The sequence below is a fragment of the Mobula hypostoma genome, chromosome 21, assembly GCF_963921235.1.
Source record: "Mobula hypostoma chromosome 21, sMobHyp1.1, whole genome shotgun sequence".
Lineage (NCBI taxonomy): Eukaryota > Metazoa > Chordata > Chondrichthyes > Myliobatiformes > Myliobatidae > Mobula > Mobula hypostoma.
In genome coordinates, this window is record NC_086117.1 from 2,000,001 (window position 1) to 2,014,898 (window position 14,898).

General features: G+C 44.1%; 1 protein-coding gene across 1 annotated transcript in view; it reads right to left on the reverse strand.

Moving 5' to 3' along the window:
* LOC134359730 (multiple epidermal growth factor-like domains protein 9) overlaps window positions 1-14,898 on the reverse strand; it is a 224,186-nt gene that overhangs the window by 87,803 nt on the left and 121,485 nt on the right. The window contains exon 3 of the mRNA XM_063073264.1: window positions 5,269-5,408. Within this exon, the coding sequence (XP_062929334.1) occupies window positions 5,269-5,408 (140 nt within the window). The remainder of the gene's footprint in view (window positions 1-5,268; window positions 5,409-14,898) is intronic.

The window sequence follows — 14,898 nt, forward strand, 5'->3', positions numbered from 1 at the left end:
ACCTGTATATGGGAGTAAAATCAGGACAAGTGAGGTGACCTCAGTGTCCTCTCTCAGGCAGGCAGATGACAAACTGAGGGACATACTCGAGCTCTCACAATGCGCTGGAGGAACTCAGCAGGTCAGTCAGCATCAGTTGAAAAGATTAGTTGACGTTTCGGGCGAAGGGTTTCGGCCCGAAACGTGGACTAATCCTTTCAACTGATGCGGACTGACCTGCTGAGTTCCTCCAGCGCATTGTGAGTGTTCCTTTGACAACAGCATCTGCAGATTATTTTGTGTTGACATACTCGAGCTGTCAGCTGTTCTCTGCTGGCATTGTTGATGGTAAGACTATAAGACATAGAAGCAGGATTAGGCCATTCCGCCCATCAAGTCTGCTCTGCCATTCCATCACGGTTGATTTATTATCCCTCTCAACCCCTTTCCCCTGCCTTCTCCTGAAACATTTGACGCCCTGATTAATTAGGAACCTATCAAACTCTGCTTTATACGTACCCAATCAACTGGACTGCACAGCCGTCTGTGGCAACGTATTCTACACATACACCATACTCTGGCTAAAGAAATATCTCCTTATTTCTGTTCTAGATGGATGTCCTCTGTTCTGAGGCTGTGTCCTCTGTTCTGAGGCTGTGCCCTCTGGTTCTAAACTCATCCACCATAGGAAACCTCCTCTCCAGATCCATTCTATCTAGAACTTTCAATATTCAATGGGCTTCAGTGATATCCCCCTCACTGAATCCAGGCTCAGGACCACCATAAGCTCATCTGTTAACCCTGTAATTCTCAGGATAATTTTCATGAACCTCCTCTGGACCCTCTCCAATGCCAGCACATCTTTTCCAAGAGAAGGGACCAAAAACTGCTCACGATATGAACAACTCTGTATTACCAAAGTCGTTTGGCAAGAATGCATTACAACGACTTCCAGTTGAGTTCTCTGCATCGATCTCACTCCACGCTGAATCTGCAGAGAGTTTGCCATTTGGTAAGAATTTCTCTTCTAAACTCCAGCAGGACAAATGCCAACACAATGAACTGTGCTCGACTTTCAGCTTCTCTTGGGAGCCTAGCAGCTCTTTCATACACTGTGTATTTGAATAACATGTATTGAAGGTTAATATTGCACAAGTTGAACTTGTTCCCAACTGGCCAGAGCAGAGGAGTTGGTGAGCCTTGGTCAGAATCGCTCACACTAACTGAGAGGAGAGGCGCCTTGCAGGCCAGTTGCTGCCTGATGAAGACAGAAACCTGTAGCAGTAAATCTACTACCAGATCCAGGACAGCTTCCTCCCACTTTCTTCAAACAAAAGGTGTAGCCATGGGCACTCACATGGGTCCCAACTATGCCTGTCTGTTTGTCGGCAAACGTGGAACAGTCTATGTTCCAAGCCTACACTGGTGACTGTCCCACACATTTCCCAGGCTACACTGACGACTGCATTGGTGCTGCTTCCGACACCCATGCTGAGCTCATCAACTTCATCCACTTTGCCTCCAACTTACACCTTGCCCTCAAATTCACCTGATCCATTTCCGACACCTCCCTCACCTTTCTTGATCTCACTGTTTCTGTCTCCGGAGACAGCTTATCCACCAATGTCTATTACAAACCCATGGACTCTCACGGCTACCTGGACTACACCCCGTCCCACCCTGTTACTTGTAAAAAGGCCATCCCTTTCTCTCAATTCCTCTGTCTCCACTGCATCTGCTCTCAGGATGAGGCTTTTTACTCCAGAACGAAGGAGATGTCCTCCTTTTTCAAAGAAAGGGGCTTCCCTTCCTCCACCATCAACGCTGCCCTCAACTGCATCTCTTCCATTTCACACACGTCTGCCTTTACCCTTCATGCCACCCTACCGGGGATAGGGTTCCTCTTGTCCTCACCTATCACTCCACCAGCCTCTGCATCCAGCACATAATTCTCTGAAACTTCCGCCACCTCCAACGGGATCCCACCACCAAGCACATCTTTCCCTCCCCACCTCCACCCCCACTTTCTGCCTTTCATTCCCCAAGTGACTCCTTTGTCCATTCATCCCTCTACACTGATCTCCCTTCTGGCACTTATCCTTGCAAGTGGAACAAGTGCTACACCTGCCCGTACACCTCCTCCCTCACTAGCATTCGGGGCCCCAAACAGTCCTTCCAGGTGAGGCGACACTTCACCTGTGAGTCTGTTGGCCTCTTCCACTGTCATGATGAGGCCACCTTTAGGTTGGAGGAACAACACCTTATATTTGTTTGGGTAGCATCCAACCTGATGGCATGAACATTAACTTCTCAAACTTCCAGTGCTGACCCCCAGCCCCTCTTCACCATTTCCCATCCCCTTATCCCTCTCTCACCTCATCTTGTTGCCAGCCCATCACCTAACCCTGGTGCTCCTGTCCCCTTTTTCTTCCTTCCATGGCCTTCTGTCTCTTTCAACAATCAACTTCCCAGCTCTTTACTTCATCCCTCCCCCTCCCGGTTTCACCTATCACCTGGTGGTTCTCTCTCTCCTCCACCCACCTTTTAAATCTACGTTCTCCTCAGCAGTTTTTCTCCAGTCCTGCCAAAGGGTTTTGGCCTGAAATGTCGACTATACTTTTCCATAGATGCTGCTGTCGAAAGGTGTGTGCGCGTGTGGGGGGTGGGGGGAAGAGGGAGAGGTGGGTGTAAGAGGTTGGGTGGGAGAGAGGAGTTGGTGAGAGGGGGGCGGAGAGAGGGAAGGAGAGGGGGTGGGGGGGGAGAGAGAGGGGAGAGAGGCTTGTTTTGCTGTTGTTGGTGTTGGTTTTGCTGAAGATTGTGGGCATGCTATGCTAGCACTGAAATGTGCGGTGACCCAGCATGTGTTTAGGTGTGTTGGTTGTTAAGGCAAACAATTTATTTCCTTGTACGTTTCATTGTACATGTGATAAGTAAATCTGAATCTGAATCGTTTATGAGTCATGCCCTGGAAGAAGCCTTTCATCCCATCTATTCTGTATTGGCTCCACCACTTACTCCAGCAACACTCCTCTGACCTCTGGTCCTTGGAGAAATGACCCCAGCGTATTCCTCACTCTGAAAGTTTTCAGTTCCTTTATTTCATTTATTTATTTTTATATTGGAGGTACAATGTGGAACTGACTAACGAGCTGCACTGGCCAGTGACCCACCTATTAACTCCAGCCTAAAAGCAGGAGGAATGACAAAGACCAATTAACCTACTAACTGGTACGTCTTCGGATTGTGGGAGGAAACCAGAGCACTCGAAGGAAACACACACGCACACAGGGAGGAACAAAGAATGTTGGAATTGAAATCGAAATCCTGCCACTGCGAACTGTAATAGTGATGCACTAACCGCGATGCCACGTCTCCAGGAGCAGGGTCCAGCAACAGGAGACCAAGCGAGGAACGTGAACTGCTCAGTCGTGTCTCTGTGTGGATGAGTGGGCAGGTCCACACTGGTTGTTACCGGGCGTACAACGTAACTGAAGAGAGTGTGTGCAAAATATCGGGAACCAGAAGGACATTGCTCAGAATATTTAACTGCTATTCTACTATTGCGTAGCAACATGGACATCACAGGCAGGGAAGTGCCATTCTTACAAAGTTAATGAAAGGCTGTGGGTTAAAATTACCCCCAGGTGGTGTAAGATGGTAACTGATGCCTGACAGAGAAAGTCAAGGACTTGCATGATGCACAGTGATTCAGCCCTACACGTTAGGTAAACTGCATACACACCTGCCTGCACACACCTGATAGACCTGATAGACCTCCTATACACAGCTGGATGTGTCTGAGCAACTCCTGTATTCACCTGATAGACCTGAGCAACTCCTGTACACACCTGGATGGACCTGAGCAACTCTCGTACACACCTGATGGACCTGAGCAACTCCTGTACACACCTGGATGGACCTGACCAATCCTGCACAGGAAGAATGTGCATATTCCACTCAGAGAGCAGCTGAGGTCAGGATTGGACCTGGATCTCTCAAACCATCAAGCTTCCTAATCATCCTTCCCTTCAATACTCTGCATAAATACTTATAAACGCTTTGTGGGACCAATTCCGAACTCAACTTGCTGAGATTCCAGATGATGGGTCAGACAGTTTAATGTAGTTTACAATGTAAATACATGCTGGTATTTATGTAAGCAGGCATAAAATGAATCTTAGAATTGTATATGGTGACATATATGTACTTTGGTAATAAATTTAATTTCACTTTGAACTTTTATTCCATACCCATAGTTTATACTCTATCTTGTTTTATATAACAGTTCATTCTTTATAATTGTTGACTGTTGTTGTTCTCTGTGCATGTCACACCCTGACCAACACGCCACAGCAAATTCCTAATTTATGTAAATATATATGACAGGTAGAATTGATCCTTGATTCTTCTGTGCTGGCACTGTCACACACCAGATATCGCAGCTGACTACTGCAAAGTTTATTCTATTGGTGGAGGATATAGCTGTAGGCACATGATGATGTAACCTCTCAATTTACAACATCTCATGACTCATTAATGAAACTCCTCACGCAACTTTTCAGCACGAGGAGGCATTCGTGCCACATTAGCCACTCCCACGTCAAAATGTCTCGTTCAAGAGTGATGAGTCTCCTTCTCCACTGTCCCCTCTGCTCCTGCCAAGAATCTCTGCCCAGGGTGATCGGCCTGTTGTACTCAGAGTCATACAGTCTGGAAACAGGCCATTTAACCCAACTGGTCCATGCTCAGCACAGCATCCTCCCTGGTGTTGATGTTGTCCCATGTACCGATCCAAAAGCCTCTCAAATGTTGCAGTGTACCCACCACGCCCATTTCCTCTGGCAGCTCTTTCCTGGTACACACTACCCTCTGTGTAAAGAAGTTCCTCTCAAAATTCAAAGTAAATTTATTATCAAAGTACATATACGTTACTATATAGAACCCTGATATTCATTTTCTTGCAGGAAGCCAGAGAGCACAACAATAACACAATAGAATTCATGAAAAACACCACACCTCACATTCACAGTAGGACAAAGAAATACAACAGAATCTAGTAAATACAACTATGCAGACAAACAACCAATGTGCTTAGTTCTCTTCTAAACATCTCCCCTCTACAACCTAGGCCCCCAGTCAGCATCCTTGTAACTCTCTCCTCTCCATCTTCACAAGGTCTTTCCTAGAACAAGGTGATCAAAACTGTACCCGGTTCTCCAAGTGCAGCCTCACCATGACTGATATTGTGTGGAGTCTATATGTGACACGTGGAGGACGCACTACACGTACCTGTTCTGGAGTCGCACGTCAGTGAGAGGTTGTTACACTGGCAAGGTTTACATCCAGTGTCACTCAGCTGGTAATGCAGTAACTGGCACTGGCTACACGTCGGACCGTCCACCCCGGGTTTGCAATGGCATTTTCCCATGCTGTAGAAACATTCCAACGAGAACAAGTCAGAGCTGGGAAATTCACCTGGATTACATAGAAACAGTTACCACATTTTAAACACATTGTTTAAAAATGATTAACAGACTAGTGGGGTTTTACAGAAATTTAAATTCATGGTAAACAGACCTTTCAGTCTAAAAAAACATGAATGTAGAATTCATTTTCTCCGAATAATTCCGCCCAACTACACACATTACTTTATCTGTACAGTTGTTGAGTGACATACACTGGTTTTGAGAACTCTGTGTCCTTACTCACTGAGGTCAATTTTAGTAAATTAATTGAAGTCCACAATTTAAGAGCAGTTCAACTCTTTGAGTGATTATGCAGAAAGTTTGAAGTTAGTAACTCATCAAGGGTGATTGATAAGTTCGTGGCCTAAGGTAAAAGGAGATGTGTTATACAGCTCTCGCTACATGCACATGCACTTCAACTCTTTGAGTGATTATGCAGAAAGTCTGAAGTTAATAACTCATCAGTTAATAACTCATCAGGGGTGATTGCTAAGTTCATGGCCTAAGGAAGACGGAGATGAGTTATTAACTTCAAACTTACTGCACAATCACTCAGAGTTGAACTGCACGTGCATATAACGAGAGCCATATAACTCATCTCCTTCTACCTTAGGCCACGAACTTATCACTTGGACACTTTCTGGAGGTCCAAGATCCGTATGCTCCACGACCGCTGGACTAAGTGTGTAAATGTAGGAGGGGACTATGTCAAAAAATAAATGTGCTGGGTTTTCTAAAATTGACTCCTTCTACCTTAGGCCACAAACTTATCAATCACCCCGCGTAACAATATAAATGAGTGTAGCTATCCCCTTTTGTTCAAGAGCCTGATGGTTGAGGGGTAGTAACTGTTCTTGAACCTGGTGGTGCGAGTCCTGAAGCACTTGGACCTTCTACCTGATGACAGCAGCGAGAAAAGAACATGGCCTGGGTGGTGAGGATCTTTGATGATGGATGCTGCTTTTCTACGGCAAAGTTTTTATGTAGATGTGTTCAATTATCAGGAAGGTTTTACCCATGATGTACTGGGCTGAATCCACTACCTTTTACAGGATTTCCCACTCAAAAGCATTGGTGTTCCCATACCAGGACGTAATGCAGCCAGCCAGCACACTTTTCACCACACATCTACAGAAGTTTACCAAGATTTTTGATGACACGCTGAATCTCAGCAGACTCCTGAGGAAGTAGAGGCACTGTCCTGCTTTCTTCGCAATAATATTTATATGATGGGTCCAGGACAGGTCCTCTGAGATACTGACACCAGGAATTTACTGACCCTCTCCACCTCTGATCATTATTGGCTCATGGTCCTCTGGTTTCCATCTCCTAAGGTCTACTATCAGTTCCTTGGTCTTAATGACATCGAGTGAGAGGTTGTTGTTATTACACCACTCAGCCAAATTTTCAATCTCCCTCCTGTATGCTGACTCATCACCACCTTTGATACAGCCAACAACAATAGTGTCATCAGCAAACTTGTAAATTGTGTTGGAGCTGTACTCAGCCAATGTGGTGTATTCAGTGTACGTGGTGTGCTCCCCTCTACACTGGAGAAACCAGACACAGTTGGTGATCATAAACACAAGGGATTCTGCAGATGCTGGAAATCCAGAGCGACACACACAAAATGCTGGAGGAGCTCAGCAGTTCAGGCAGCATCTATAGAGTGGGAAAAGCAGATGATGTTTCGGGGCAAGCCCCTTCATAAGGACCTTAAAATTATATTCTGCCATATTACCCGTTTCCATGCTGGGAAAAAGGAGCTGGCTACCATCTATGAGTAAAGAGTGTGAGAAGTTTGTTTGACGTGCTCTGGAGCTACATACGTACAACATACAAAAGACTACAGTTTGTGGGTCTTACATTATCTATCTGAGAACTTCAATCTACCTGAGACAATGGATGTTATTTTTGTCTCACGAGCTGCTGTGTCTAACTGTTCATGAGCTGATTTACTGGTCCTTAAGTAAATTTCACACTAATTATTTCTCCAAAGATCCATGCAGTTCTTTCCACTCATAAACAGTTATTTACAAGATTAAACACAAGAGATTCTACAGATGCTGGAAATCTTAAGCAAGATGTACAAGATTAAATTAGTTTCTTACTTCAATTGTTTTTAGCAATAACTTGCCTCTGGTCATTAAGAGCCACGTTAAGCAGCAACAGCACTGTGTTTGAAGCAGCAGAGTTTCACTGGACTTACAAGGGTCATTTGCTGTAAACTGGAATAACAGTTAACAGTTCCTTGGTTATATTCTCAGCCACATTATAAACTCACCTTTCTGTCTGCTTCCCCCTCACAAGCAGCTTAACCAAGATGCCAAATGCCTGCATGTCCATAGCCTCCCAGAAACATAGAACATAGGACACTACATAGTACATAGAATACAGTACAAGCCCTTCAGTACATGGTGTTGTGTCAACCTTATAACCTACTGTAAAATCAATCTAACCCTTCCCTCCCACAGAGCCTTACATTTTTTTATCCTCCATGTGCCTATCTAAGAGTTTCTTAAATGTCCCTAATGTATCTGCCTCCACCACCACCCCTGGCAGGGTGCTCAATACACCCACCACTCTCTGTGTAAAAAACTTAGCTCTGACATCCCCCTATACTTTCCTCCAATCACCTGAAAATTGTACCTCCCTGTACTTGCCATTTCCACCCTGGGGAAAGATCTCTGCCTCTCCACTTGATTTATGCCTCTTATCACTAAGTTCCAACACACTTTATATCCTTGGAATTTCTCAATGTCTCTTTAGGTAGACCTTCATTTTAACCCAGGCATTGGCAATGGTGTGCGATGCTGAAATCTACATCACAACCTCAGCAAAAATACCTGGTGTTAGACTGTAGGGAACATATGGGACTGTGCAGAGGTTAGAGCCCCTCACTTACAGCAGTCCTTGAACTGGCCTCAAACAGTGTTGTAGCTACGAGTCCTGACGAAGGGTCTCGGCCCAAAACGTCGACTGCGCCTCTTCCTAGAGATGCTGCCTGGCCTGCTGCGTTCACCAGCAACTTTGATGTGTGTTGCTTGTAGCTACGAGATTACCCAAAGTTTTGATAATAGAGCATAGAAGAACATGGGAGATTTGACAGAGATATACAAGTATTATGAAGGGTATAGGCAGGGTGAATGCAAGCAGGCTTTTTCCACAAGTTGGGTGAGACTAGAACAAGAGGGTGAAATGTTTAAGAAGAATCTGAAGCGGAACTTCTTCACTCAGAGGGTGGTGAGAGGATGGAATGAGCTGGCAGCACAAGTGGTGGATGTGAGTTTGATTGCAGCATTCAAGAGACGTTTGGATAGGTACATGGATGAGAGGAGTATGGAGGGCTGTAGTCTCGGTGCCGGTCGATGGGAGTAGGCAGTTTAACTGGTTTGGCATGGACTAGATGGGCCAAAGGGCCTGTTTCTGTGCTGTTGTGTTCAATGACTCTATGATAAACAGAGAACTACTATTGACACCAGGAGGATGACGTAGATAACAGACGTTTAAAAGCAAGCAGCTCATCAAAACAAATTCAGTATTATGCAAACCTGCCAAGAGAGAGGCTCAGGAAGCTGAAGTGCTGACCGAACGCCAAGCCTGCTGGGCAGAGTTTGCAACAAGCCAATAAAAGTTTGTCAAAGCACTCGCTCCTGTCCTGCACCAAAAGCTCCCTTCTGGAAAGCACTAAAGTACTATTAAAACAAAAACCTCTCATTATTTTAGAACTTTCTTCCCCCAGGCAGTTCATCTGAACAACCATTCCCATTTCCCCCCCGCATCTCCTTCGATCTATCTCCCACCTCCACCCCCACCCTCCCCCATCACTGCATGCGAAATGCTTTAAACCACCGTTTACATTGTAAATACATGTTGGTATTTATGTATTTATACACATTTGGTTCCATATCCCTACTTTAACGTATAACTTCATTTTTATACAGGTCCTTATTCTTTACAATTGTTGAATGTTGATGTTTTTCTGTTGCATGTCCACCCTAACCAACACACCACAGCAAATTCCCAATCCATGGAAATGTATCTGGAGAATACAGTTGATCTTTAATCCTTGCTAAAGTCTCAATAGATCAAAGGCAATTTAAACCAAGTCAGCTCCACAAGTTAAACAAAGAAAACATTTCTTTTAAAAAACATTTCTTCAAAAAAATCTCCAACTGAACTACCAGGGTCATTTTGATATAATCAGTATTGAGTTCAGAAGGTAGTCGTGTATGCAGCAAGCAGGAACTAACAGTTTTCATAAAGAGCCAGATTAAATGTTCATCCTGTTGCTAATCACTGAACGTCTCCTTCAGAATGCTCCACTCAAGTCCACTGTCTGGTAATGATTTGTCAGCCCGATAAATATGCTCTTAATTTTATAAAAGGCCAAGGTTTAATTTATTCTCTGGCTGCCTCCTTCAGATGTTGCTATGATGACTGCCAGAGACACAAGACCTGAATGCACACTTGGTTCCCAGGGTAGGACAGCACTGGTGAATGTACTGTGCACAGAGACACAGCCTATTCATGGAAATTGCAGCATGCTGTTCTGTGCAGTGATACACCAACAATAGTTTTAATAAATATACTTCTTTGCAGGTGGTAGGAGTTGGGTTTTGTGACTCTTCATCTCCCTTACCTGGTCTCGCCTATCACCTTCCAGCCTGTCCTCCTTCCCTACCCCCCATTGTCTTATTTTGACATCTTCCCTCCTTCCTTTCCAGTCCTGAGGATGGGTCTCAGCCCAAAACGTTGAATGTTTAGTCCCCTCTGCTGAAGCTGACTGACCTGCTAAGTTCCTCCTGCATTTTGTGTGTGTTGCCTCCTGTTCCTTCTTATTTATTCATTAATCAGGAGTTGGGGTCAGCAGCAGGGCCAGCATTCACTCCCTGGCATTTGAATCTGGGCTCCAATAAGCAGCAGGGCCAGAATTTACTCCCTGAATTAGAAAAAATCCCAACAGATTGGATCAGCCTGGAGAGAGCTAGAGGCCCAGAGAGTTTTGTGGTCATCATTATCCGTCAGTAGGATTTCAGTGTAAACATTAGCTGAGTTTAAATGCCACAGTAATCATGGCGAGATAGGATCTGAGGTTTGGGTATTACTACTGTTATTTCCAGAACACAAGTGTAAAGGAGAACAAAATAATTGTTACTCCGGATCAGATGCAGCCCAAAAAACAACACACAATAAGATAAAGAACAATAAGTAATAAAAAAAAATAAACAATAAATATAAATCAATTTAGAGTTACAGGGTTATGGCAACTAGAAGACAGTACTGATCAGATACAGGCAGTTATGATCAAATCAAGATTCAAGAATGTTTAATATCATTTCTGGTACACAAGTGCAAAGGAGAAAAAATATAAACAACAGGAATTCTGCAGAGCTGGAAATTCAAGCAACACACATCAAAGTTGCTGGTGAACGCAGCAGGCCAGGCAGCATCTATAGGAAGAGGCGCAGTCGACGTTTCAGGCCGAGACCCTTCGTCAGGACCTTCGCCTCTTCCTATAGATGCTGCCTGGCCTGCTGCGTTCACCAGAAAAAATATAAATACATTTCATCATCATCATCAGGTGCCATGCCCGGTTTGAGCTTTGACTGTCATGGCCCACACACTCCTGTTTCGGGTCAAGGGGATCAATTCAATTCATTGGTATTCATTTCCAGTTCTCTGGCTGTTGTCTCCATCATCATTTGTCTTTGTCTTCCTCTTGCTTTCTTCCCTTCAATCTTTCCCATAATTACCGTGCATTCTAACTCCTCTTTCCTAATCACATGTCCAATGAAGTTACATTGCCTTTTCATGATCTCATACATTATTTCTCTTTTTGTGTTTGCTCTGTTCATAATATCCTCATTAGATATTCATTTCGTCCATGATATTCTTTGCATCCTCCTCAAAAACCATATCTCTGCTGCTTCAATATATTTCCTCATGTTACTAGATATTGTCCAACATTCTGACCCATATAACATAACTGGATAAACGTAACATTTCAGTACGCTGAGGCGGGTTGTCATGCCTAGTTTAGTATTGGTCAGTATACTCTTCATTCTCGTAAAGGTGTCTTTTGCCATCCCTGTTCTTCTTTTGTGGTCCATGTTGCACCTGCCATCTGATGTCACCCAGCTTCCTAAGCAGCAAAAGTTCTGTACTTGTTTTATGTCTTCCCCGTTTATTCTCAGCCTGCAGATAAGATTCTCCTTCTTTTTGGATATCACCATACATTCTGTCTTTTTGCAATTGACCCATTTTTGCACTTTCTTCAACAACTATATCAATTAAGTTTTGAAGTTCTTCCTCCGTACTTGCAATTAACACAGAGTCATCTGCATATCTGAAATTATTGATGTTTTCACCGCCAACTTTGATTCCCATGATGTGTATTTTTTGTAATATTGTTTCACTGTACACATTAAATAAATCAGGGGAGAAAACACACCCTTGTCTAACATCTCTCTTGATTTTCGTAAACTGACTCACTTCTCCATCTATTCTTACAGCCGTAGTTTGTTCCCAGTACAGATTTCTGATTAGGCAGAGGTCTTTCGAATCTAGACCTAGAGTTTTCTGTAATATTTCAAATAATTTATTGTGCTTCACTTTATCAAATGCTTTTGTGTAGTCGGTAAAACAAACAAATCTTTTTGCACTTGAATAGCTCGTTCTGATAGTATCCTTTTGGAAAACCTGTAAATCCAACAGCAGGAAACATACAGTTACACAAGAAAATAATATTACTGCCCGAGTCTCTAAGTGTCAGGTCCTGTAGACCGATGGGGGTATGTCTGGTGCAGACCATATGGGCTGAATGGACGAAATCTGCCCTGGTATCTGATGGTCTCTCCCATTCCTGAGCCCCAAAGGAAAGAGAGTAAACCTGTGACTATTCCCACAATGGCCAGTGGAAAAAGACAGATTTAATACAGGTTTCCCCGCCAACCAAAGGTAGAGCGTTCCCATGAAACCGTTCGTAAGCCGGAATGTCGTAAAGCAAAGAAGAAATTACCATTTATTTATATGGGAAAAATTTGTGAGCGTTCGCAGACCCAAAAATAACCTACCAAATCATGCCAAATAACACATAAAACCTAAAATAACAGTAACATATAGTAAAAGCAGGAATGATATGATAAATACACAGCCTGTCTTAAGTAGAAATACTTTTCTACAATCATTGCCGAACTGTTCTCCGTGGCGAAAATCTCACGCAAGTGCTCACGGCAGAAACACTCTCTCTAGTAACCTTTAAGCTATGAAGCTGCCAAATCATACCAAATAAGACATAAAAAATACACAGCCTATATAAAGTAGAAATAATGTATGTACAGTGTAGTATCACTTATGAGAATCGGGAAGACAGCGCCAAGCACACTGATGATGGTGTGTTAGGCTGAGTCGTCGGAGGGTGGGGTGGTGCAGTGGCCCCCAATTTCCGGGCCGCCGACCGATACTGATCCGCGAAGCATGCAGCGGTACAGTGGTGGCCGGGACGCAATCGGCAATCGCCTCTGATCTGGGCCGACATTTACGTGCCAGGCGGCACCTAATTATTTAGCTTGTTTATTTCGGCCTTTTTCTTAAAGATGTGCTGGGTGAGTCCCGGTTACCGCTGCATTCTCCGCGGCAATGTATCAGTCCGCGGCCCGAGGGTTGGGCTGGTGGGACACTGGGGTGTTATCTCATCGTCGTCTGGTTCAATCAGGGCAAGCAGGTCATCTTCTTCTATGTCTGCCTGCCTCGATGTCGAAGGTCAAGGTTCGTCGTCAGCTGTGGCTGACTGGAAGGCTTGCTTGACTGCTGAGCCTCGCACATTTTTTCTATCATACAGTTCTTCGAAAGCACTCAAACCATCTTGCAAATATGCCCTAAACCGACGTACCCTTTCAAAATTAAAGTCGTACTTTATCATTGCAGCAAAAATCTCACGCAGTTGCTTCACGTTCAGTTCCTGGACGACTTCACTTTCGGTCCGTTCGCTACTGCATTCAGTTTTGATTGTTATCCTTTCCTTTTCCAATTGCATCAGCTCTTCATCTATCAGTTCTTGGTCACGGGATGCCAAAACCTCTTCAACATCATCTTCGTCAATTTCCACAAGCCAAACTCACTTTGTCCTTGCTTTGTTCACCACGATCAAAATGCTTAATTATGTGTAGTTTTACGCTAAGTGTAACACCCTTGCGAGCTCTTTTAGGCTTTTCCGATACCTTAGAACTCATCTTGCTAACGGCTGCTCACAGGCACGTGTTTAAGCAATGCCGGCGAGAATGCCGTTCCGAATCTGGGGGAGGAGCGGCTGCTCGGGGCGCGTGCTGCCTTTTATCACGCGCTGCCTTTTTCATAACAGTGAAAACACCTTCTGTTAGCGAAAACAGGTAACTAATGTAGGTCTTTTGTAACAGTGAGGTTTCGTAAAGCGAACATTCAAAAAGCGGGGAACACCTGTATATGATATTCTGGAGTGCAGTAACAGACCAGGTGGAAAGTGAGGTGAACTGTGAGCAAAAGAACACAGAAGGAATCAAGTCCAGGATTAAGAGAGTTCCTTAAATAAAAAGGACCTTACGCCTAATCTTGGAAATACTTCCAGAAAAGCAGTTTCATTTCCATGCTACAGGCATCCCTCTAATCTGAAGCACAGTGAGATTTGTACTTGTGATTACAGATAACTACAGGATTTCCCTGGTCAGGGATTACAGGACAGGGGGAGACAGCATTACCGTGGTCAGGGATTACAGGACAGGGGGAGACAGCATTACCGTGGTCAGACATTACTGGGCAGGGGGAGACAGCGTTCCCATGGTCAGACATTACTGGGCTGGGGGAGACAGCGTTCCCATGGTCAGACATTACCAGACAGAGCTTTACCGTGGTCAGAGATGACAGGACGAGGGGAGACAGTGTTCCCTTGTCTAGGTTTTACCGGATGGGGGAGACAGCGTTCTCCTGGTCAGACATTACCGGGCAGGGGGAGACAGCGTTCCCGTGGTCAGACATTACCGGACAGAGGAGACAGAGCTTTACCATGGTCAGAGATGACAGGACAGGGGGAGAGGGGAGACAGAGTATTCACGATTTCACTACTTTAACAAGTTAGGACCTATGAAGAATTTGAAGGAATTGATAATAATCTTGAATGTTATAATGAAAACGAAGATTGGAGAATGCAATCCTCGAAAGCTTTGTATGAAGGCATTCCACTGATTTTGTTTATTTACGGATAATGAAATGAGCACGGCGTCATACACTGGATGAATTCCTTCATCGATAACTATTAGGAACTAATGCAGTTTTATACTACTGTAGTACTATAGGTGGTGTTTTAATTTGTGCTGTATTTCATTTAAATACAGAATTTGTTACTTAGTTAAAAAGTAGTTTGTCTTTTTTTATACCTTTTTAACTATTTCCATGAAATTTTTAATAATTGGGGCAGCTA